Source organism: Podarcis cretensis, assembly GCF_951804945.1.
Source record: "Podarcis cretensis genome assembly, chromosome: 8".
Lineage (NCBI taxonomy): Eukaryota > Metazoa > Chordata > Lepidosauria > Squamata > Lacertidae > Podarcis > Podarcis cretensis.
In genome coordinates, this window is record NC_137177.1 from 82,146,065 (window position 1) to 82,172,429 (window position 26,365).

At 51.2% G+C, this 26,365-nt stretch overlaps 1 protein-coding gene across 15 annotated transcripts in view; it reads right to left on the reverse strand.

Moving 5' to 3' along the window:
- The window catches only part of HSPG2 (heparan sulfate proteoglycan 2), a 240,738-nt gene extending 227,340 nt beyond the window's left edge, over positions 1–13,398 (reverse strand). For all 15 annotated transcript variants that reach the window (XM_079986616.1, XM_079986614.1, XM_079986613.1 and 12 more), the window contains exon 1: positions 12,995–13,398. In XM_079986616.1, coding sequence (XP_079842742.1) covers positions 12,995–13,105 — 111 coding nt within the window. In that variant the 5' untranslated portion in view covers positions 13,106–13,398. The remainder of the gene's footprint in view (positions 1–12,994) is intronic.
- Positions 13,399–26,365: the final 12,967 nt, after the last annotated feature.

Consider the following 26,365-nt stretch of genomic DNA (forward strand, 5'->3'; position numbering starts at 1 on the left):
ATCAGCATTGGCTCCCAGTACGTTTCCGAGCACAATTCAAAGTGTTGGCGCTGACCTTTAAAGCCCTAAATGGCCTTGGCCCTGTATCCAGTACCTGAAGGAGCGTCTCCACCCCCATCATCCAGCCTGGACACTGAGGTCCAGCTCCAAGGGCCTTCTGGCGGTTCCCTCATTACGAGAAGTGAGGTTACAGGGAACCAGGCAGAGGGCCTTCTCGGTGGTGGCACCCGCCCTGTGGAACACCCTCCCTTCAGATGTGAAGGAAATAAGCAGCTATCTTCTCTTTAAAAGACATCTGAAGGCATCCCTGTTCAGGGAAGTTTTTAATATTTAATGCTGTATTGTTTTTAACACTCGATTGGGAGCCGCTCAGAGTGGCTGGGGAAACTCAGCCAGATGGGTGGGGTATAAATAAATTATTATTATTATTATTATTATTATTATTATTATTATTATTATTATTATTATATATTATTAGAGAAAAGGCAAGGAAGGCAAAGAAAGTTCAGAGAAAAGGCAAGGCGACGCAGCAGAAGTTTATAAAATTATGTATGGCATGGAGAAAGTGGATAGAGAAAAGTTTTTCTCCTAACACTAGAGCGGTGGACATCCAACGAAGATGAATGTTTGAAGATTTGGGACAGATAAAAGGAAGGACTTCTTCAGGCGGTGCAGAGTTAAACTGTGGAACTCCCTGCCACAGGAGGCAGCGATGGCCACCAACAGGGACGGCTTTAAAAGAGGATTAGACGAATTCCCAGTTAGGACTATCAATGGCTACTAGCTATGGTGACTATGCTCTGTTTGCCTCTGCAGTTGGAGGCTTCCGAATATCACTTGCTGGAGACCACAAAGAAAAGGGCTCTTGTGTTCAAATTCTGCTTGCAAATTTTCCACATCTGGTTGGTCTGATCCAGCAGGCTCTTCTTCTGTTCACAAGGCTTAGGGCAGGGAAGCAGGGTGGTCCCAGGATGAAAAGCAGCCTAGCTCATAGAACTGGAAGGGACCCCGAGAGTCATCTAGTCCAACCCCCTACAATGCAGGAATCTCGACTAAAGCATCCATGACAGATGGCCATCCAGACTCTGCTTAAAACCCTCCAGCGAAGGAGAGTGCAAAACCTTACCAATGCCAGGACAAAGACCTAAGGAGAGCTCAGGCGCTGGATCAGGCCAAACTGGGCCTGTCCAGCGCAGCATCCCCTTCCCACAGTGGCCAACCAGGTACCCTACTTGGAAAGCTTGCAAACAGGACCTGAGTATCTGGCATTTGGAGGTAGACTGCAACGGGACAGGGAGGTTTTAGCCAACCATCCAAGCATCTAAGCATTTGGCATACAGTACATGCAGAGCAGGGATGCGGGTGGCGCTGTGGGTTAAACCACAGAGCCTAGGACTTGCTGATCAGAAGGTCAGTGGTTTGAATCCCCGCGATGGGATGAGCTCCCGTTGCTCGGTCCCTGCTCCTGCCAACCTAGCAGTTCGAAAGCACGTCAATGCAAGTAGATAAATAGGTACCACTCCAGCGGGAAGGTAAACGGCGTTTCCGTGTGCTGCTCTGGTTCGCCAGAAGCGGCTTAGTCATGCTGGCCACATGACCCGGAAGCTGTATGCCGGCTCCCTCGGCCAGTAAAGCGAGATGAGCGCTGCAACCCCAGAGTCGTTCATGACTGGACCTAATGGTCAGGGGTCCCTTTACCTTTACCAGAATTTGGAGGTAGATTGTCTCTGGACACAGAAGCTCCACCTTTTCACGAAGCTCATATTTACTGCCAGTGGACCTGTCTAGGAACCTCGGTCCTATGAGCCCTACAGTTGCATGAGACCAAAGGGGGCCCATCGAGTCCGACCTCCCGTTCACCCATTTGGAAAGCCCCCCAAGCTCAGCCTCGGTCCAGTATATCTGAAGGAGCATATCCACCCCCATCGTTCTGCCCGGACACTTAGGTCCAGTGCCGAGGGCCTTCTGGCGGTTCCCTCATTACAAGAAGTGAGGTTACAGGGAACCAGACAGAGGGCCTTCTCGGTAGTGGCACCCGCCCTGTGGAACGCCCTCCGACCAGATGTCAAAGAGAACAACAACTACCTGACTTTTAGAAGACATCTGAAGGCAGCCCTGTTTAGGGAAGCTTTTAATGTTTCATGCATTACTGTATTTTCATATTTTGTTGGAAGCCACCCAGAATGGCTGGGGAAACCCAGCCAGATGGGCGGTGTATAAACAATAAATTATTATTATTATTATTATTATTATTATTATTATTATTATTATTTAAGCAGAACCCAAGTGCAACATCAATTCTCCCCTCACGAGTGCGATTCACCTTGAGCACATAAACTCTTGCAGGGGGGCAGTTGGCTCCCCTTGGGCATAAGGGGCAGGTGTGTCCAAAGCAAACTGCCGGGGTCTGCACTCTGCGCAAACCGCAGGAACATCAGGTCAGTGTGCAAAGGCAGCTCGTCCTACGAGGCGGTGCACACTCTGCACATGCTCAGAGGCTCGCCGACTTCCCTCAGGCCGCCGTCAGCCTTCACCTCCTTTCCCCCCACCCCCTCGGCCCGTCTTTGAATAGCTTTTAAAGACCCATGGCTATTCCCTGCTTGGGCTTTGGACCAGCAATGGGCACATTCCTCTCCTGAGCAACAGTGCCTAATTTATCCGTCACGGCCGGCTCAAAAATAGCAGCTGCTGCAGGGAGAGGATTGGGGGTGGAGGGGATGTGGTGGGGGGGGAGACACAAAGGCCCACAAGCATGACCGTCGACAGCAAGAGATGTTGCCTGCACCACGAGGGTTCGGGTGAGAGATCCTACGCCTGGCGCTGCCAGGATACCCTCAAGACTTTTATGGGCAATTGAGGGATTCTCCCAGCAAGTCATGGCAGGGTGGGGCCCCGGGAACAGAGGGAGGGAGGGAGGGAGAAGAAGGCTCAGGGGACACCTCCTGGACTAGGTGGGCTTGATCCAGCAGGTGTTCCTCGCGTGCTTACGGAACTCCCTCCCACTGGAGGCAGCGATGCCCACCAAGCTGGCTTTAAAAGAGGACTGTTGTTGTTGTTGTTGTTGTTTAGTCTTGTCCGACTCTTCGTGACCCCCTGGACCAGAGCACGCCAGGCACTCCTGTCTTCCACTGCCTCCCGCAGTTTGGTCAAACTCATGCTGGTAGCTTCGAGAACACTGTCCAACCATCTTGTCCTCTGTCGTCCCCTTCTCCTTGTGCCCTCCATCTTCCCCAACATCAGGGTCTTTTCCAGGGAGTCTTCTCTTCTCATGAGGTGGCCAAAGTCTTGGAGCCTCAGCTTCAGGATCTGTCCTTCCGGTGAGCACTCAGGGCTGATTTCCTTCAGAATGGAGAGGTTTGATCTTCCTGCAGTCCATGGGACTCTCAAGAGTCTCCTCCAGCACCAGAATTCAAAAGCATCCATTCTTCAGTGATCAGCCTTCTTGATGGTCCAGCTCTCACTTCCATACATCACTACTGGGAAAACCATCGCTTGAACTATACGGACCTTTGTCGGCAAGGTGATGTCTCTGCTTTTTAAGATGCTGTCTAGGATTAGGCAGTAACAACACTGTCAGTGGCTACTGGCCATGCTCTTGCCTCCACGGTCGGAGGCAGAGATGCTTGCGAATCCCGGTTTCTGGGAACCGCAAAAAGGGAGAGCAGCTGCTGCGCTCAGGTCCTGCTCCAAGGGGTTCCCATTGAATGGGCATCTGGTCGGGCAGGTGTGAAAACGGGATGCCCGACAAGGTGGGTCACTGGTGTGTCCCAGCAGCAATCATCTGATGTCATGGGGACAAATTGCCCTGATACCTCCAAGGCTGTGGATGCTGGCTAGCCAGCCCTGCCAGGCCAGCCAGCTGCCTACATGCCAGCAGACGGAAGACCCGCCTCTCATTCCTCTGGCCCTCCCCAGCCTGATCTGCTCTCTGCCGCCTCCCTCCCGCCAGAGCCTGGAAGCCTTTGATGGGCGCTGCTGCCTGCAGCCCCCACCTGGCTTATCAGACATTCCTGCTGGTGCCCTTTGCCCTCTTCCGCAGAGGTGGGGGGTGAGGGGAAGGAAAGGGTGGTGAGGTTTAACCCCTTCAAGGGGTGGCACACACCCAGGAAAGGCAGAGAAGCCACACACACACACAGCCTCCCTGAAGAATGCGCTAAGAAGGCCATACCAGACCTGCCTCAAAACTATGAGCCCACCCCATTCCCTTCGCAAGCCGCACCCTCGGAAGAGCCTGGCCGCTGGATCAGGGGAATGCTGGGTCCAGCTAGCCTGGAATCCCAACTCGAGGCCCCTGGGAAATCTGCAAGGCGGATCTGAACACAGGAGACCTCTCCTCTCCTGTACTTTGCCAGCAATTGATATTCAGGAACATCTCCACCCCCATCGTGCAGCCCAGACACTGAGGTCCAGCGCTGAGGGCCTTCTGGCGGTTCCCTCCCTGCGAGAAGTGAGGTTACAGGGAACCAGGCAGAGGGCCTTCTTGGTAGTGGCGCCCGCCCTGCGGAACGCACTCCCGTCAGATGTCAAGGAAATAAACAACTATCCGACTTTTAGAAGACATCTGAAGGCAGCCCTGATCAGGGAAATTTTAAATGTTTGATTCTGTTTTTAATATTCTATTGGAAGCCACCCAGAGTGGCTGGGGAGACCCAGCCAGATGGGCGGGGTATAAATAATAATAATATTATTATTATTATTATTATTATTATTATTATTTGGTTTCCAAGTCCTGCTCAGAGTGGATCTGTTGAAAACAATACAGCAGCTGGGAAACCCAACCACATGGGCGGGGTATAAATATTATTATTATTATTATTATTATTATTAGCAGCATAGGCAGGTCATAGGCATTCTGGGTAGTAGTCCTGGAGAGCCTTCCTCCTCTGTGACTTTGCCCAAACCTCTTTTAAAGCCATCCAAGTTGGTGCCTGTGACTGCCTCTTGTGGGAGGGAGTTCCATAGTCCATCTATATGCTGCGTGAAGAGGGCGTTTCTTTGTCCTGAATCTCCGAACATTCAGCTTTGTGGGGCAGCCCAGAGTTTTTGTGTGTTACGAGAGGGAGAAGACCTTTTTCCTCGCCCGCTTTCTCCATCATTTTCTGCACCTCCATCCTGCTCTCTCGACTAAAAAACCACACATGTTTTAACAGTAATCTAGCAAGCAAGAACCTCCTTCTCCAGGGGAACCTTTGGGGATCCCTGCAGGGAAACACAGGTGGATCAGCTTCACCTAGGGAAGGGGAGAGATGTTGGCTTGGAGCTGGAAATAGGGGAGGGGGCCAAAAGAAGTGGGGGAATAGTCACACAACAGCCAGGACAGATAGTCTATTAAATTTTACTGTGTACAATACAACCTCAATATTCCCCCTCCCCCCTTGTATCTCCACATGTAAAGAAAATGGATTGAGATCACTCTTTTTTAAAAAAGAGAAAAGTAAGAAAGCTAAACAATCAGAGAGGTGCTTAAATATCCTGGATGGGCAGTAAGGTAAAGGTAAAGGGACCCCTGACCATTAGGTCCAGTCATGACCGACTCTGGGGTTGCGGCGCTCATCTTGCTTTATTGGCCAAGGGAGCCGGCGTACAGCTTCCAGGTCATGTGGCCAGCATGACTAAGCCGCTTCTGGCGAATCAGAGCAGCGCACGGAAACGCCGTTTACCTTCCCACCGGAGTGGTACCTATTTATCTACTTGCACTTTGAGGTGCTTTTGAACTGCTAGGTTGGCAGAAGCAGGGACCGAGCAACGGGAGCTCACCCCATTGCGAGGATTCGAACCGCCGACCTTCCGATCGGCAAGCCTTAGGCTCAGTGGTTTGACCCACAGTGCCACCCGCGCAGACCTCCCCAATTGACCTGGTGACAGATCAGGCTTTATTCCATGAAGGCTGGCACCAAATGAATGTCTGAAAGTGCTTTCTAACAAAGGAGGAGGATGCCTTTGGCTAGATAAAAGTTTGTCACTCCTAACAAAGGAGAGGGATGGTTTCTTTTTATAATCCAGATTCCTTACGGTCCACAATGTGCTTTAAATCTGCCACGCGAGAGTGCAAAGCCAGGATCCCTCGAGAATTAAGACATAAGCGGTCAGCGATCCTAAACTGACCCTCTTGCTCAAGAATGCAAGGCCTGACTGGTCCAGTGACAAAGGGACTGAAGCAGGAACCCTGACCGCTAAGGGAAGGATGGATGGGGTACAGCTGATGACCAGAATCTACCTGTCCCTCCATTAAAAGAAGGCAGATATGTGATGGTGGTAGCTAGTGGGCAGCGAAGGCAAGGGATGGTCTAGTTCAGGGATGGGAAGTTTGCGGGCCTCCAGGTGTTGCTAGATTCTAACTCCCAGCAGCCAGCACAGCCAGTGGGCAGGGACAATGCGAGTTCATAGTATAAGGGAATCCGAAGGGCTCAGATCTCCCCCAGCCCTGAACTAAGAGGTCCGCCACAACTTGGACAATGGTCCACTTGCCAGAGGAATCTGAAAACACTACTGCTTATCCAGGCATGCAGCGGTTGAAGAACCCCTCTCCTGGCAACCACGAGATCATTGGATGGAAGGGTGCTTCTTAAACACTTAATTGCTTTCGGCATTTAAAAAACTGTTAACTGCTTTTGGAAGTTTCAGTTGTGATGGTTTCTTGAATGCTATACAGTGGTACCTCAGATTAAGAACTTAATTCATTCTGGAGGTCTGTTCTTAACCTCAAACTGTTCTTAACCTGAGGTACCACTTTAGCTAATGGGGCCTCCCGCTGCCGCCATGCCGCCACCGCGCGATTTCTGTTCTCATCCTGAAGCAAAGTTCTTAACCCAAAGTACTATTTCTGAATTAGCAGAGTCTGTAACCTGAAGCATCTGTAACCCGAGGTACCACTGTAATCTGTATGATCTGTGTGCCACCTTGGGCTCCGAGGGAAGGAAAGGCTATGAATTCAACTAATAATAATAATAATAATAATAATAATAATTTATTTATACCCCGCCCTGTAACCTCACTTCTCGCAATGAGGGAACCGCCAGAAGGCCCTCGGCATTGGATCTCAGTGTCTGGGCTGAACTATGGGGGTGGAGACGTTCCTGAATATCAATATACAGGACCGAGGCCATTTAGGGCTTTAAAGATCAGCACCAACACTTTGAATTGTGCTTGGAAACGTACTGGGAGCCAATGCAGATCTCTCAGGACCGGTGTTATGTGGTCCCAGCGGCCACTCCCAGTCACCAGTCTAGCTAATATTGGGTGATTTTACAAGCTGCTTTTCCTCAAGGCACAATTTTCACAACTTCAAATGCCCGAGGGAGGATTCAAATATGTACATACAACCTCCCTAATAAACCAGCCACAAGGCATCTCATTCGGATCTCTCTGAGACACGGAACGGCGTCAGGTCAGGACACAGGGACTAGCACGTTGGAAACAGGGCAGCCAGCTGCCAAGGGACCCGCGCCAAGTCAGAGCAAAGCGGGATGGCACAGCTCAGGCTACATTGCGCCAAGGTGGGACACACGCAAGTCTCCTTTAAAGCAAGGGAAGGGGCAGTTTCCAAATCCACTTTGAACTGCAGGGCTCGCTCCCTGAATACAGTATATAATCCAACACACCAAAACCTGTACAGAGTGCATTCCATTCGCCACTGACCAGCACAGCTGAACTGGCTTCCAGAGAGGCTCATGCCCCATCACTGAAGCCTCACCAGCCCACAGGGACTCAATTTTCTGCAAAACAATTTTGTAAAAGCAGTGTCTACATTTTATAAAATAAATAAAATCAGCAAGCGGGAAAGGCAGTGTCATAGAATGAGAAAAGAGTGTCTGTTCACACTGGCCAGTGCGCTTTATTAAGAATGGCCACAGCTTGGTCATAGAGCACCTGCTGGGCATGCAGAAGGCCCCGGGCTTTTTCAGCTGTGGCCCCGATCCAGTGGAACGCTCTGTCACAAGAGACTAGGGACCTGCAGGACTTGAAATCTTTCCGCAGGGCCTGCAAGACAGAGCTGTTCCACCAGGCCTTTGGCCAAGGCACAGCCTGACCCCAATAGTTGCCATTAATTTGATTTTGAATTGATTTTAGAATGAATTGATTTTAGAATGTTGTGTTACTTTTATTGTTGTTAGCCACTCTGAACCCGGCTTCATCTGGGGAGAGCAGAATATAATAATAATAATAATAATAATAATAATAATAATAATAATAATAATAAAATCCCCAGCGATCTCTCTGGCCAAAGCTGGGAGGGACTCTCTGCCTGAAATGTTGTGGCGCTGCTGCCAGTCAGAGTAGGAGATGCTGAGCTTGATGAACCAAAGGTCTGACTCAGTATAAAGAGGTTTCCCGTGTTCTCTGGAGAACAGCTTTTTCCCAGCCCTGGGAGCATTTCTTCCATGACTACCTTTAACCCACCCCAAACTCCCCCACCCAGCCAAAAAATAAGTGTACTAACAATCTAGCTCCCGCATTCATTGGGGAATCACCCCTCTGGCACAAAAATACACCACGTCTGAAATCTGTATGCTACCCTCACATTCTACCCAGTGTTAGAAACTCACGATATATAAGCTAGGTGTCAAATGGCTTCCTAAACCAGGATTACAGCTGCCAAAACGAATTGCCTAGTTTGCCATTTTGGGTGGCCAGTCGTAGTTTCCAGTACATTTTGGTACCTGAATTTCATTCTGATCATAGCTGTCAAGCATCCCTTATTTGGCGGGACAGTCCCTTATCCCAGGGCCATGTCCCACTGCTGTCCCTTATTGATGATGTCCCTTAAATAAGCTACTGAAGGTAATTGGGGCCATTTCCATGTCCATCTTTCCTTTGTCAACAACAAATTGTTGCTGTTTTTTTTTTGTTGAATATATGCTATATGGTAATTTATGGACCTAATAGGTATCTAAAACCATTTGCATGCAACAAAATATGTATTTTATCGAAGTAATTGTTGATCCCTTATTTTGGCTGCTGATCCCTTATTTTCGAGGCTGCTGGTCCCTTATTTTCAAATCTGTAAGTTGACAGCTATGGTTCTGATTGTGCAAAAGAAAAAAAATCACAGATAGAATTCTACAGGGTGTGTTGCTAGCATGTGAAAAAGCAGGCAAGATTCAAGGATCCCCAGGCACACAGCTCCAGATGTCAGGCAGGATCCTGGAGCCCTGGCATCTTCACTTGGTCGCAAGTGGCCGACAGCCGGGTGCAAAATGCGCCTAGCTGATTTCGATCCCTGGCTCTAATCAGAGATAAGAACATAAGAAGAGGCCCGCAGGATCAGGCCAATGGCCCACCTAGTCCAGCCTCCTGTTCTCACAGCAGACAACCAAATATCTATGGGAAACCAGCAAGCAAGGTTCAAGAACAAGAGTTGTTCCTGGCGTTTATGGGGTAGAAGGCACTTTGCGCATGCCTCCGAAGCAGCAACCTCTGCAGCCAGAAACCGCACCATCACCGCCTTCACAAATTCTGGGTTCCCCCAGCACTTCTGAGAGATTGCCTACCGGTGAGACAAGGCCCAAATAAAGTCCGGGGGGGGTGAGGGGTGGGGGGAAGAGGGCGTTCCCAGCTTCGCCAACCCAGGCACAAAAAATGGGTTATATTTAGAGCCTTGTTTACAGTTCCGCCACGCCTCATATTTCATTTCCCCACTTCACACAGAAGCGCAAACAGGATCCCACCCTGGGATGAGGGATTCCTATCTCCCCCGCCCCCCCCATGCAAATTCCATAATCAAACCAGCCAGGTTCCCCACCAAAAGCAAGCCAGGGCATGTGTGTGTGTTGGGTGGGGTGCAGGAAGAGGTCAGGTTGGTCCAGAGTCCCCAGCCCAGACGGGGCACCCCTAAAAACTGGGGGTGGGAGAAGAGGAGACAGAAGGTAGGCCTTTGGGGAACAGACGTAGCTCAGGGGTAGGACAACTGCTTGGCATGTAGAAGGCCCCGGGTTCAATCCCTGGCAACACGTCCATGCAGTGCTGGGAAGAGAAACCCCACATTTAGTCAGTGCAGACAATACTGAGTGGGATGGGCCGATGGTCTGGCTCCGAATAAGGCAGCTTTTATTTAAATCAGCCCTTTTGCAGAACCATGAGGACTAGAATTTCAAATTTTCGCAGTGGGCTGGAATCTCGCTGCAACCCTGGCGAGTGTGGGCAATACTGAAGGATGAAAAGTCTGGCTCAGCATAAGGCAGCTTTGTCCGTTCCTGTGTTTGAGAAAAGGGCTGCAGCTCAGCATGAGAGCACCTGCTTGGCATGCAGAAGGTCCCAAATTCAATCCCCGGCAGCATCTCTCCACTGCCCCCTTGTCTGAAATCCTGGAGAGCTGCTGCCAGCCAGCGATGGAGCATTTTGGCTCACTACAGGGCAGCTTCCTGAGCCTCTTGTTAAATCCCACCATGAGAACTAGCAACTTGGGTTTCGTTTTACAGCAGCAGAGGACCTGCTTCACATGTGCAAGGTCCCCGGTGTCTCCAGGCAGGGCTGCCCCAAACCAAGGAGAGCTGCTGCCAACCAGTGCAGGCACTACTGAACCAGGTGGAGCAGCTTTCTTGTCTCGGTGCAAGGCGGCTTCCTCCTTCCATCACTCCGGAGCAACCAACGGGGGGGCTTTCCGAATGCCATGGCCCTGCCCGGCACGCCAAGCTGCCCCCATTTCCCTTGACTTGGCCCAAACCCCATGGCACATTCTCCCCCAACCTCTGTCCCCAGCTGGCCCCCCTCCTTCGCACACCAGCAGGCTGTGTGCATAGCACATAGTGGCGCGGCAGCACCTTCTGCCAAGGGTGTGGCCATACCACGGGGAGGCCTCGAGGAATGTGCCCTCCAGGAAAAGGGCCCAGCCAGGGCGAGGAGTGGCTGGTAGTGGACCTCCCCCCTTCTTTCTTCCCATAACCCTCTGAGAGCCATGCACAAAGCAGGCCATTGTTAGCGGCGCATAGTGTGGAGGGCTGGCTGTGTGGGTGGAAAGGCAGGCTGGCTAGCATGGGGAGAGCAGGCTGGCCTGCCAGTCACCCCCTCCCCTGATGGTGAAGGCAGCAGGTCATGAGGGTAGGTAATAATAATAATAATAATAATTTTATTATTTATACACCGCACATCTGGCTGGGTTTCCCCAGCCACTCTGGGCAGCTCGCAGCATAACACTAAAAACAGAATAAAACTTCAAACATTAAAAACTTCCCTAAACAGGGCTGCCTTTAGATGTCTTCTAAACGTCAGGTACTTGTTTATTTCCTTGACATCTGACGGGAGGGCGTTCCACAGGTGGGAGCCACCACTGAGAAGGCCCTCTACCTGGTTCCCTGTAACCTCGCTTCTCTCAGGGAGGGAACCACCACAAGGCCCTCAGCGCTGGACCTGAGTGTCTGAACAATGGGGGTGGAGATGCTCCTTCAGGTGTACTGGGCCGACGCATTTAAACGTCAGCACCAACACTTTGAATTGTGCTCGGAAATGTACTGGGCTTTTGCTGGGAGGCTGAAGTAAGGGGGAACTGAGGCTGCTGGGACATCGCAGCCTGGCTGCCAAGGAGCGGGTGGTTAAACATGGGAGGCAAAAGCTCATGGCTTCGGAATGGAGCATCTTCTAAAAGCAGCATCAGTGCGGAATCTGGCACAGCGAGAGGAGAGGGCAGAGTCTGGAGAGGGGTGTGTGGTTGGCTGGGAAAGCCAAATTAATATTTTGGTGCCTGACGTGGAAACCCCAAATGAGGAAGGGAGGCAAGCTCAGTGTCGGACCATCTCCCTGGCCTGCACGTTTCATCCATCTCCTGGCAGGGCTATTCCCCCTGCCTGAAACCCTGGGGAGAGCCACTGCTGCAGCTGCCAGTCAGTGTCTAAACAGATCAATGCTGCCAGTCAGTGTCTAAATGCCACCATAAGCACCATAAGGCTCCAGGTTCAATCCCCACACAGCATCCTCCAGGTAGGGCTGGTAATGCCCCACATTTGAAACCCGGACAGAGCCGTTTCTGCCAGTCTGTGCAGACAACACAGGCGTTGGATCAAGGCGTTGACTCAGTAATGGAAAGCAAATCTTCCCACAACCACGCGCTGAATTCAGGAGCCGTCTGTTGCCGCTGAAGGACTCCCCCTCCAATCAGACACCTGCCTAGGGGGCGCCAATGCCGGGCCCCTCAAACCCCTGCCCCAGCTCAAAAGCCCACAGACCACGTAGCGGGCTGCCACCTTTCGTCTCTCCGCTCGCCAGGAAGCAAAACCCAGTCGCCCACGGCGCGCAGAAACTGGATCCCAGAGATCTCGCCATTTTGCTGGACGTGGCTCGCTTAAAGAAATGTGGTTTGGGGAGGAGGTACCAGTGGTGTGGAAACGCTCAGAACCCCACAACTTCAGGGCAAATCCCCCCTAACGGGGAACCACAGGTGGGCAGGTCTCCCCACCTCTCCAAATTTCACCCTCTCTCTCCATCCGGGCGCAATTTTCGCCCCTCGCAGAGCGCGGCCAAGTTTCTGCAGCTCCGAACACTTTTCCATTTTATTTTAAGACTGCTATTTTTACGGGTCTCCCTGTCTCTCTGTGTGTGTGTGTGTGTGTGTGGAGCCCGTCAGCATTTAAATTTAGAGCCGAGCCAGGAGAAGAGAAGGATGGAGAGCGCCCCGGGTACGCCGGCATTTTCTCCACCTGGCAGCCGCCGCCGTGCGCCCTCCAGCCGGGCATGGTCCAAACTCCACCGGGGACGTGGCGGAGCCCGGTGGCCGGCCGAGCCGGGCCTGGGCCAGCCCGCCGACGCCAGCCGCGCCATGAATAGCCTCCCCAGCCCCACGTTTAAAATTAGACGCCCGGGAGGCGAGCAGGCAGGCGGGCACCCCACCCAGGGCCGGCCGGGGAGGGGCAGGAGCCACCCAGGCGCAAGGAAGGGGGCAGGAAGAAAGGAGAAGGCATCTCCGGACGGCCCCCCCCTCCCGCTCCAACCTCCGATCTCCCCGACGCCCAGCACCGATCCGCTTTGGCCAAGAGCCCCACCACCACCATCCAGCGCCACTTACGCCCAGAAGCGCGGCGGCCAGGAGCAGCGCCCAGCAGAAGCAGCCGCCGGAGGGGCGCGCCGTCGAGGGGGAGCCCAGCGACCTCCTCCGCTCCCTCTTCCCGGCTCCCATTTGCAGCGCGCGGAGCAGCAAGAGCTTCGGGTCGTTCTCCTCTCCTCCTCCTCCTCCTCCTCCTGCGCCCGGGAGCGCGCACTTAGCCTTCCTTCTCCTCGCTTCTTCGACGGCGCGGTCGCTGCTGCTGCTGCAGCTGGGGGGTGATGTCGCCAAAGATGCCCCGTCCGCGCATCGGCCTCCTCTCGCGCGCTCTCCTCCTGCAAGAGCGCTCGCCGGGCGAAAGGGCGAGCCCGCGGCGGTCCCAGCAAAACTTTTTCTTTGCCCCCACCCCGACCCCTCCTTCCCGGCCGCCTCTCCTCCTCCTCCTCCTCCCCTCCCTTGCCAAGCAGCACCGCCCCAAATCTCTGGCTCCACCAGTCTCCCGGCAAAGCTGGCCTGGAGTTTCCCGGGACGGGACGGGGATGAGATGGGGAGGGGAAGGGGGCGTTTCCCCTCGCCCCCAAAGACCTTGCCTGGGGAGTAAAGCCCTCTTTCCCCCACCCATTGGGAAGGGGCAGGCCCCAATCCACTATTCCCGATGCCTGCTAGCTCGGCTCTGCCACTAAGATGATGGTGGTGGTTCAGAATACCACTGTGTCCACTGTCAGAACAGGAGGCTGGACTGAATTAGGCCTCCTTTGGGATTGAACCCTGGACCTTCTGCATGCAAAGCAGATGGCCTCCCACGGCTGAGCTGTGGTCTTTTTAAAATTAAAAACAAAGCAAGTCCCTAGTCCTCATAGTTACGAAGAAAGGGTTCGTTTAAATGGAAGCATAGGAGTCTGCCTATTGCTGAGTCCATCTAGCTCAGTGTTGCCTACACTGACTGGCAGAATGGCCCTTTGTGGTTTCAGACAGGGATTTTCTCCCTGCCTTGCCTGGAGATGCTGCCAGCGGGGACTGAACCTGGGGCCTTCTGCATGCAAAGCAGGTGCTCTCCCGCTGGGCTGCAACCCTTCCCTGTGTGTTTGTGTATGCACAGAAAAGTAGAAGCAGTTGGGAAAGAAGGAAGGAACCACAGTGTTATGTACTGAGTTGAATAGGATCCAAAATGCAGCAGTCTGATTGGTCCTAGAACAATAGGATCCAGAATACAGCATCCTGATTCGTCCTAGAACAATAGGATCCAAAATGCAGCAGTCTGATTGGTCCTAGAACAATAGGATTCAGAATGCAGCAGTCTGATTGGTCCTAGAACAATAGGATCCAGAATACAGCAGCCTGATTCGTCCTAGAACAATAGGATCCAAAATGCAGCAGTCTGACTGGTTCTAGAACAATAGGATTCAGATTGCAGCAGTCTGATTGGTCTTAGAACAATAATATGATCCAGAATGCAGCAGTCTGATTGCTCTTAGAACAATAATAGGATCCAGAATGCAGCAGTCTGATTGGTCCTAGAACAATAGGATCCAGAATGCAGCAGTCTGATTGGTCCTAGAACAATAGGATCCAGAATGCAGCAGCCTGATTGGCATACAGGAGAACCCCGGAATCAGCCAATGAGGTGGGGCCCATTGTGTAAATAATGTATATAAAGCAGACATTCTGGGGGAACGTCCATTCCTCCTCACCACTGTGAGCTGAATAAAGAGCATGAAATCCACTCTCAACTCGGAGTATATTTCACACATATATCCTGCCTGTTTGTACTCCTTCACTTCTGTTCTTCCTGGGAGGACTCAGTCCCCACCAATGGCTCTCGATCATGACTGGGGGAGCAAGCAGAGCTGTTTCCTCAGGGCCCCACACCTGGGGGAGGGGGTTCTCCAGGGGGCAGGACCAGGCGGACCATTGGCATGACCCAGGGGGCGATTTTCTTACATTGTTAGGTAGGTATCTCCTTCTGCTTGGTCCCATTCTCCCCACCCCACCCCTAGGGGTCTACGGATCAGCCCCCAGCCCTCTGTGACAGCCCCAAAGCAATCTGAGTGCTGTTAATGATTCACTCTCCATATCTTGTTTGAGTGAGGGAGAAGCTGTCTGTTTGTGGGAGCAGGTAAGCCAGGTGGAAGGTTGACCCCAAGATTATCCAGGTAGCCCCAGTGTGCTGCTTCTGCCTTCTGCCCTGATGTGGGGGCAGCTTCTGCAGACCCTGCCCGGTTGCACTCGCTGCTGCTCAGGCACGGAAGTTGGGCACAGCATCCACCATCCACACAATGCCATTCTCATCAAAATAATAATAATAATAATAATAATAATTATTATTATTATTATTATTATTATTATTATTATTATTATTATTATATCCCACCCATCTGGCTGGGTTTCCACAGCCACTCTGGGTGGCTCCCAACAGAAAAATAATAATAATAAAGCTGAAATAAAAAAAAAATAAGGTCTTATATATATATAATAAATGTTCATAAATGTACCAAGCAAACACATACTGTACATAAATATATAAACCACATGTCTGAAGCAGCACAGGAAAACCATTTTGACTCCCAAACTGACCAAATGATTTCTCTGCAAGGTCAAGGAAAATGAAAAAGCCTCCCCATTGTCTTTTCCTTCACAAATCCTGTCTTAAGGGTATGTCTGTGTATGAGCAGGGTGAGCCTGTGACCTGGCTCAGGAACTCAGTATTTATCATTACAAAAGACTGGCCAGGCTCCCCAGGGTATCCAATCAAGTAAGCATTAACAGGTAACCTGCCAGACCGGAGGTAAACAACGCACTCAGATTTCTGCTGTAGACCGTAGACCGCCCTTTCTGTGATGTAGGTATGATGTGTCTGGGGGGTGGTCTTGAGCTACACTCCTTTCTGTGATGTAGGTATGATGTTTCTGTGGGTGGTCTTGATCTACAGGGTGGCAATTTTAAAAGTCCAAATAAAGGCTTGCACCCCGATATTCTGGGTTCCTCCTCCCTCCTGCGTGTGGTGAGTGAGGACCCTGTTGCAACAGATCAATAAAGATCAGGCTTACTAGCCACTTTGCTTCTCAATATTCTCTGGTTGGCCTCTGTTATTTTCTCCGACCGATGGAGAACCTGCAAAGGACTCTATAAGGGCTCTTGTGTCCCCCATAAGGGAATAAGGGCAGATTTTCATTTCTTACAAAGCGATAAAACATCAAACATTAAAAACGTCCCTAAACTGGGCTGTTAGGGACTAGATAACACTCGGAACCCCTTACAACTCTACAGTTCTATGATTCTAAAGTTATCCAAATTGGTGGCTATCTCTTGCCTCCTGCAGGTGGGAGTTACATTATTTAACTACATGTTCTGTGAAGAAAGACTTCATTTTATCCAGCCTGAATCAACTTCATTGGATGTCCACAAGTTCTAGTGTTGTGATAGAGGGGAAAAAACCTTTTCTCCATCCACTTTCTCCAAGCCAGGCCTAATTTTATGAACTTCTAACCCGTCGCCTCCGACTCATTTTTCCCTCTAAATTAAAAACACCACCACCTTTCTTCATAGGAATCTGCCCTACAAAGAACAAGACCCTTGGATAATATACCTCAATATTGTCCACACTGATTGCCAGCAGTAATGGCTATCCAAGGTTTCAGGCAGGAAGGATCCATCCCTGGGTGGGGATGTGTTGTTGTTGTTGTTTAGTTGTCTAGTCGTGTCCGACTCTTCGTGACACCATGGACCAGAGCACGCCAGGCACTCCTGTCTTCCACTGCCTCCCACAGTTTCGTCAAATACATGCTGGTAGCTTCGAGAACACTGCCCAACCATTGTCCCCTTCTCCTTGTGCCCTCCATCTTTCCCAACATCAGGGTCTTTTCCAGGGAGTCTTCTCTTCTCATGAGGTGGCCAAAGTACTGGAGCCTCAGCTTCAGGATCTGTCCTTCCAGGGACCACTCAGGGCTGATTTCCTTAAGAATGGAGAGGTTTGATCTTCTTGCAGTCCATGGGACTCTCAAGAGTCTCCTCCAGGCCATAATTCAAAAGCATCCATTCTTCGGCAGTCAGCCTTCTTTATGGTCCAGCTCTCACTTCCATACGTCACTACTGGGAAAACCATAGCTTTTAACTGTACGGACCTTTGTCGGCAAGGTGATGTCTCTGCTTTTTAAGATGCTGTCTAGGTTTGTCATTGCTTTTCTCCCAAGAAGCAGGCGTCTTTTAATTTCATGGCTGCTATCATACCACTGAGCTAAGGCTTTTCCCTTGCTTGGCTGCTGTGTGAAACAGGATGGGGCACAACAGGATGGCCTTTTGGTCTGATCCACTCGCCCTGGCTCTTTCTGATGTTTTCCTGGGATTTTTTTTTTTTTAAAGTGCAATACAGGCTTGCAGGAAAGATCTCTCTCGGCTGCCCTCTCCCGGCAGACAAGGGACACGCTCCTCCTTTCTCTCGGAATCGACTCTTTCCAAGGCAGTCTGAAAAAAAGAGGCAATGGAGGCAACTCAGCCCTCACTTGCCCTACTGCCTTCCAGCCCAGGGGGTAATTTTTTAGGACACTGACATTTCCAGGCACTGACTGCCGTGCTAACTTTGAACACGTCCCAATTCCACCTCCCACTTCTTGCTGGTTTATGTGGCTATTCTCTAACCGGGGAAAATCTGATTAGTCATGAAAACTGGCTGATTCAGAACAAAACTATTCACTTTGGTGGGGTGGCTGTGGTTTTCTGACGTGTCATGTTGATATGTTTCTTGCGGAGAGGGGGTGATATATTGTAATGCACCCCACTTCCGTTCCCATTAGCCCTCCCTTTGTGTAACATAGAATTGTAGCATTGGAAGGGACCCTGAGGATCATCTAGTCCAACCCCCTGCAGTGCAGGAATATGCAACTGTCCCACGCAGGGATCGAACCTCCAACCGTAGCGTTATCAGCAGCATGCTCTAACCAACCGAGCTATCCAGGCTGTCTGGTGTAGCAGTTTTAATAACCAGAGCCGTGTACACACCATACACCCCCATTTTATTATTAATATTCATTTATCTGTCATGAAAACTGGCTGGTTCAAAACAAAACTATTCACTTTGGAGGGGTGGCTGTGGTTTTCTGATGTGTCATGTTGATACTGAAGGAGTGTCTCCACCCCATCGTTCTACCCATACACTGAGGTCCAGCACCGAGGGCCTTCTGGCGGTTCCCTCGCAGCAAGAAGCCAAGTTACAGGGAACCAGGCAGAGGGCCTTCTCGGTGGTGGCACCCGCCCTGTGGAACGCCCTCCCACCAGATGTCAAAAAGAAGAACAACTACCAGACTTTTAGAAGACATCTGAAGGTAGCCCTGCTTAGGGAAGCTTTTAATGTTTAACAGATTATTGTATTTTAATATTTTGTTGAAAGCCGCCCAGAGTGGCTGGGGGAACCCAGCCAGATGGGTGGGGTATAAATAAATAAATAATAATAATAATAATAATAATAATAATAATAATAATAATAATTTATTATTTATACCCCGCCCATCTGGCTGGGCCTCCCCAGCCACTCTGGGCGGCTTCCATAAAAACCAAAAATACAGTAAAATATCACACGTTAAAAACTTCCCTGAACAGGGCTGCCTTAAGATGTCTTCTGAATGTCAGGTAGTTGTTTATCGCTTTGATATCTGCTGGAAGGGCGTTCCACAGGGCGGGGGCCACTACCGAGAAGGCCCTCTGCCTGGTTCCCTGTAGCTTTGCTTCTCGCAATGAGGGAACCGCCAGAAGGCCCTCGGCGCTGGACCTCAGCGTCCGGGCAGAATGATGGGGGTGGAGACGCTCCTTCAGGTATACTGGACCGAGGCCGTTTAGGGCTTTAAAGGTCAGCACCAACACTTTGAATTTTGCTCGGAAACATACTGGGAGCCAATGTAGGTCTTTCAGGACCGGTGTTATATGGTCTCGGCGACCGCTCCCAGTCACCAGTCTAGCTGCCGCATTCTGGATTAGTTGTAGTTTCCGAGTCACCTTCAAAGGTAGCCCCACGTAGAGTGCATTGCAGTAGTCCAAGCGGGAGATAACCAGAGCATGCACCACTCTGGCAAGGCAGTCCGCAGGCAGATAGGGTCTCAGCCTGCGCACCAGATGGAGCTGGTACACAGCTGCCCTGGACACGGATTTAACCTGTGCCTCCATGGACAGCTGTGAGTCCAAAATGACTCCCAGGCTGCGCACCTGGTCCTTCAGGGGCACAGTTACCCCATTCAGGACCAGGGAATCCTCCACACCTGCCCGCCTCCTGTCCCCCAAAAACAGTACTTCTGTCTTGTCAGGATTCAACCTCAATCTGTTAGCCGCCATCCAACCTCCAACCGCCTCCAGACACTCACACAGGACCTTCACCGCCCTCACTGGTTCTGATTTAAAAGAGAGGTAGAGCTGGGTATCATCCGCATACTGATGAACACCCAGCCCAAACCCCCTGATGATCTCTCCCAGCGGCTGCATGTAGATGTTGAAAAGCATGGGGGAGAGGACAGAACCCTGAGGCACCCCACAAGTGAGAGCCCAGGGGTCTGAACACTCATCCCCCACCACCACTTTCTGAACACGGCCCAGGAGGAAGGAGCGGAACCACTGTATGACAGTGCCCCCAGCTCCCAGCCCCTCAAGACGGTCCAGAAGGATGTTATGGTCGATGGTATCAAACGCCGCTGAGAGATCCAGCAGAACTAGGAAACAGCTCTCACCTTTGTCCCTAGCCCGCCGGAGATCATCAACCAGTGCGACCAAGGCAGTTTCAGTCCCATGATGAGGCCTGAATCCCGACTGGAAGGGATCCAAATGGTCCGCTTCTTCCAGGCGTGCCTGGAGTTGTTCAGCAATCGCTCGCTCAGTCACCTTGCCCAAGAATGGAAGATTTGAGACTGGGCGATAGTTGGCCATCGTGGCCGCATCTAAAGATGGTTTTTTAAGAAGCGGTTTAATAACCGCCTCTTTCAGCGGGTCTGGGAAGGCTCCCTCACGGAGGGAAGCATTCACCACCCCACGAAGCCCATCGCCCAGTCCTTCCCGGCTAGCTTTTATAAGCCAGGATGGGCAAGGATCCAGGAGACAGGTGGTTGGTTTCACTCGTCCAAGCAGCCTGTCCACATCCTCGGAGGTAACAGATTGGAATTGATCCCACTTAACTTGACCAGACAGAACTCTAGCACTCTCCCGCCCCGGTCCTGCTCCCACGGTGGAGTCTACTTCTTCCCGAATCTGAGCGATTTTATCTGCAAAAAACTTTGCAAAATCATCGCAGGAGAACATGTGGCCCGTACTGGGCCCCGATGCTGCAGGTGGTTCCGCTAAATTGTGAACCACCTGAAAAAGTCTCCTGCTGCTGTTTTCTGCAGATGCAATAGAGGCGGTGAAGAAATTCTTCTTCGCCGTCGCTATCGCCACTTGGTAGGCTCGACGTTGAGCTCTAACCTGTGTCCGGTCAGATTCGGAATGAGTTATCCGCCACCGGCGCTCTAGCCGTCTCAACGATTGTTTCATTGCCCTCAGATCCGTGGAAAACCACGGGGCTGTCCGGGCTCCATGCAATCGGAGAGGGCGCTTTGGAGCCAAACAGTCAATAGCCCTGGTTAACTCCACATTCCAGCGGGCCACCAGGGAATCAGCTGAAAGGCCATCAACATGGGATAAAGCATCCCCTACCACTCTCTGGAAACCATTTGGATCCATTAAGTGGCGGGGGCGGACCATCCGAATTGATCCCACCTCCCTGCAGAGGGGATGGGTCGCAGAGAAGTCCAGTTGCACCAGGAAGTGATCTGACCATGACACTTCTTTTGTTTCACTTTTACTTAGTGTCAAATCACCAACATCCATAGAGGTAAACACCAGGTCCAAGGCATGTCCGAGGCTATGGGTTGGGCCAGACTTATTCAGGGACAGCCTGAATCATTATCATCATCATCATCATCATCATCATCATCATCAATTATTGTTAGGTAAAGGTAAAGGGACCCCTGACCATTCGGTCCAATCATGGCTGACTCTGGGGTTGCGGCGCTCATCTTGCTTTATTGGCCAAGGGAGCCAGCGTACAGCTTCCGGGTCATGTGGCCAGCATGACTAAGCCACTTCTGGCGAACCAGAGCAGCACACGGAAACGCCGTTTACCTTCCCACCGGAGCGGTACCTATTTATCTACTTGCACTTCGTGCTTTCAAACTGCTAGGTGGGCAGGAGCAGGGACCGAGCAACAGGAACTCACCCCGTCGCCGGGATTCGAACCGCCAACCTTCTGATCTGCAAGTCCTAGGCTCTGTGGTTTAACCCACAGCGCCACCCGTGTCCCTTAATTATTGTTAAGCACTGACCTATTTTACTTCTTCACAGGATGCACAGTTCAACTATGGAACTCACTTGCGCAGGAAGCAGCAATGGTCAGCAGCTTAGATGGCTTTGAAAGAGGAATGGACAAATTCATGTGGCTATTAGCCGTAACGGTTTGGAGGCAGCAATGCTCCTGAATAGCAGTTGCTATTCAGGGGAGGGGAGAACGCGCTCTTGCGTTCGAATCCTGCTTGTCCCCTGGTTGGCCCCTGTAAGAACAGGAGGTTGGACTAGATGAGCCATTGGCCTGAACCAGCAGGTTCTTCTTAGGTTCTTAATCGCCTCCTAAAATCACCAGTCTCAAGGTGATTTACATAAAAGGCCATTGAAAAACAATAAATACATTTGAGAGACCCTTGTGGCAAAGACCCAGTGATGCAGCTCGGAAAGCCCGTTGGAACAAATACGTCTTTGTAAAGTGAAGCCATATCTTCTCCCCCTTGTTCCGCATGTTATCGACTGAGTTGAATAGGATCCAAAAGGCAGCAGTCTGACTGGTCCTAGAACAACAGGATTCAGAATGCAGCAGTCTGATTGGCCCTAGAACAATAGGATTCAGAATGCAGCAGTCTGATTGGTCCACAGGAGCCACCCAATCCAGCTCCAGGTGGAAGTGAATCCGCAACCTGATTGGCCTACAGGAGAATCCCGGAATTAGCCAATCACGTGGGGCCCATTGTGTAAATAATGTATATAAAGCAGACATTCTGGGGGAGCTTCCATTCCTCCTCACCACTATGAGCTGAATAAAGAGCATGAAATCCACTCTCGACTCTGAGTATATTTCACCGCAGAACAGGGGCAGCCACACCAAAGGCCCTGCTCTGAGCCACTGTGGAGCCAGCTTCTGAGATCTCTGGGACTTGCAGCAGAAACTCTCCCATAGACTGCAGAGACTTGCTGTAGCTCAGCCTACGCAGACCTACAATTCCCAGCACCCATAACAAACTACACTTCCCAGGATTCTCTCTCCGGGAATCCTTGTGCTCTAAATTTGTCCACAGCAACAGTCCAAAGGAAAGATTGCTCAATAGCCAAGAGTTGCTTTGAGAACCGACTGTCACCGTTGGCCAGGGTTGCCTGGGCCGGAAAGGTATTCCACGGGTCCTGCCCTCTGGCAGAAGGAGGAAAATAGAGTGAAGGTTTAGCGGAGAGAGAGAGAGAGCCAAAGCTTTCGGGAGAAATTTACTTTGCCTTGTTGCAAAACAATTTTTTTCCCTGCTTAGCTGGGCCACTGTCTCCCCCCCCCCCCGCCCCCCAGTTCCTTCCTTCCCAGGGAGATTAAATGAAGGGTCAAAGGTAACTGGAGGGGTAGTCTGCAGAGTTCAAGAGCTCTCCCTAGAGAAGGGAGGCAAGGGTTTGTGGAGCGACAAAAAGGTTGGAGGAGGGGGGGGAGACTGCTCCCTCTGGCGGAAGGAGGAAAACAGAGAGAAGGTTTAGGGAGGAGAGAGAGACAGCCAAAGCTTTCAGGAGAAATTCACTTCGCTTCTCATTTACCTTGTTAGAACTTTCTGAAATAGTATGAGAGCCAAAACATGGCAATCGTTCGAAAATCTGCACTTCTCCAGAATTTGCAATGCAGTTCTACGGCCATGTATTTGTGTATCTTTATATATATATATGTAAAAATACATATAACTAGGGTAAAGCAGATGGACCATAAAGAAGGCTGATCGCTGAAGAATTGATGCTTTTGAATTATGGTGCTGGAGGAGACTCTTGAGAGTCCCATGGACTGCAAGAAGATCAAACCTATCCATTCTGAAGGAAATCAGCCCTGAGTGCTCACTGGAAGGACAGATCCTGAAGCTGAGGCTCCAAGACTTTGGCCACCTCATGAGAAGAGAAGACTCCCTGGAAAAGACCCTGATGTTGGGAAAGATGGAGGGCCCAAGGAGAAGGGGACGACAGAGGACAAGATGGTTGGATAGTGTTCTCGAAGCTACCAGCATGAGTTTGACCAAACTGCAGGAGGCAGTGGAAGACAGGAGTGCCTGACGTGCTCTTGCCCATGGGGTCATGAAGAGTCGGGCACGACTAAACGACAAGAAGAAGAAGGGTAAAGCAGTGCTTTTTCTGGGGGGACACAGGGGTGCGCATACCCCTAAACATTTTTGGAATCTAAGTTTGGCCTCATTGATGGGCAGTACTTCAATATGAGTAGTGAGTCCCCCTAAACATTTATTTTTTGGAAAAAAAGGTAAAGGTAAAGGGACCCCTGACTGTTAGGTCCAGTCACAGACGACTCTGGGGTTGCGGTGCTCATCTCGCTTTACTGGCCGAGGCAGCCGGCTTACAGTTTCCGGGTCATATGGACAGCATGACTAAGCAGCTTCTGGAGAACCAGAGCAGCGCACGGAAACGTCGTTTACCTTCCCGACGGAGCGGTACCTATTTATCTACTTGCACTTTGACGTGCTTTTGAACTGCTAGGCTGGCAGGAGCAGGGACTGAGCAACAGGAGCTCACCCCGTCGCGGGGATTCGAACCACCGACCTTCTGATCAGCAAGCCCTAGTCTCTGTGGTTTAACCCACAGCGCCACCTGTGGTAAAGTGTCCATAAAAATGCATACTGAATCTGTAGACGCATTGTACAGTCATACCTCAGGTTACAGACACTCCAGCTTGCGCGTTTTCGGGTTATGGATGCACCGAAACCCAGAAGTACCGGAATGGGTTACTTCCGGGTTTCGGCGCTCGCGCATGCGCACAAACACTAAATTGTACTTTGTGCATGTGCAGAAGTGCCAAATTGCAACTCCCGCATGTGCAGATGCGGCACTGCGGGTTGCGGATGCTGCAGGTTGCGAACGTGCCTCCTGCACAGATCACGTTCGCAACCTGAGCGTCCACTGTACGCTTCAGGTTACATACGCTTCAGGTTACAGACTTGCTAACCCAGAAATAGTACCTCAGGTTAAGAACCTTGCTTCAGGATGAGAACACAAATCATGCTCTGGCGGTGCGGCGGCAGCGGGAGGCCCCGTTAGCTAAAGTGGTGCTTCAGGTTAAGAACAGTTTCAGGTTAAGAATGGACCTCCAGAACGAATTAAGTACTTAAGGTACCACTGTATTAAGGAAAATTGTTTTGCAAAACATGTTTCTGTCAGGAAAGAAAATGGCATAAAAACATGCACATTGAAAATAATAATATTTTTTTATTTATTTCCCGCCCTCCCCAGCCAAAGCCGCTGCCCCCATCACCCCAGATGTGGGGCTGGAAGGCTGAGTCAGACCCTTGGTCCATCTAGCTCAATATTTTCTACACTGGCCGGCAGCAGAGCCCCAGGATTTCAGGCGGCGGACATTTGTGCGGCAGCTGCATCAGAGGGCAAGGAATTGACATTGCAGGTCTGTAGCTTTGGAGGCACAGAGCAAGCTAGTTTAAAGGGAATGATGAGGGAGCTGCTGCCTGCCCCCCGCAGCTGCCCCCCCCCATAGCTGTCAAGTGTCCCTTATTTGAAGGGACAGTCCCTTATTCCAGTGTCATGTCCCACTGCTGTCCCTTATTGATGGATGTCCCTTAAATGATGTCCCCTAAATTTCAAAGGAAGCAGCTCCTCTCCCTCTCTCCCTGCCGGCCAGGGAGTAGGGAGACTCAACTGTGTTGCTTGGCTGTGTTGCTCACCCAATAAGAAGTCTAAGAACAACTGGGGGTGGAGCTTGCATGCCTTGTGTGTGGCTAGATAATGCAAGCTGAGGAGGTTTTTGAATGCTGGATGCCATTTTGTTGCACGTGCTGCTGCAAACTTTGCAATGCAAAGCCAGGCTGGGAAGCCATCTTAAGTTGAGGCTGCATAGGCCTTGTGGTGCATGTGATTCAGATTCTCTTCAGTTGAACCTCTGGTTACAAAGTTGGTTGGACAGTGATCTCGAAGCTACCAGCATGAGTTTGACCAGACTGCAGGAGGACAGGAAGACTGGAGTGCCTGGAACAGGTGAGGCTGCAGGTCCCTTATTTTGGCTGCTCCCTTATTTTCAAGGCTGCTGGTCCCTTATTTTCAAATCTGTAAGTTGACAGCTATGCCCCCCCCCCCCGCCTAATACCCGGCGTCCTCATTTGACTTCACCTCGGGTTCAGGGAGCCCAATGATATTTCACAGAGCTGGCTCTCCACCCCACATCCTCTCTTTGCTTGCCCAGCTGGCTACAGGATAACCTTCCCAGATCAGCTGCTGGTTAATGATCTGCCATCCCAGCGGCCTTCACACCTGCTATGGGTCCCAGGCCATGCAGATTTAGAAGAGGGGAGGCGAAGCGGGGGGGGGGGGGAGACAGGAAGAATGTTTTTAGTACTGGAAAAAAGACAGGAAGTGCTGTTTTGGGGGGACAGGGATGGGTGGGTGTGAAGGACACCCTGGTCCTGAATGGGGTAACTGTGCCCCTGAAGGACCAGGTGCGCAGCCTGGGACTCATTTTGGACTCACAGCTGTCCATGGAGGCGCAGGTTAATTCTGTATTCAGGGCAGCTCCATCTGGTACGCAGGCTGAGACCCTGCCTGCCCGCGGACTGTCTCGCCAGAGTGATGCATGCTCTAGTTATCTCCCGCTTGGACTACTGCAACGCGCTCTGTGTGGGGCTACCTTTGAAGGGGACCCAGGAACTGCAATTAATCCAGAATGCAGCAGCTACACTGGTGACTGGGAGCAGCCGCCGAGACCATATAACACCCGACCTGAAAGATCTACATTGGCTCCCAGTATGTTTCCGAGCACAATTCAAAGTGTTGGTGCTGACCTTGAAAGCCCTAAACAGTCTCAGCCCAGTATACCTGAAGGAGCGTCTCCACCCCCATCGTTATGCCCGGACACTGAGGTTCAGCGCCACGGTCCTTCTGGCGGTTCCCTCATTGCAAGAAGTGAGGTTACAGGGAACCAGACAGAGGGCCTTCTCGGTAGTGGCACCCGCCCTGTGGAACACCCTCCCATCAGATGTCAAAGAGATAAACAACAACCTGACTTTTAGAAGACATCTGAAGGCAGCCCTGATTAGGGAAGTTTTTAATGTTTGAAGTTTTATTCTGTTTTTAGTGTTCTTTTGGGAG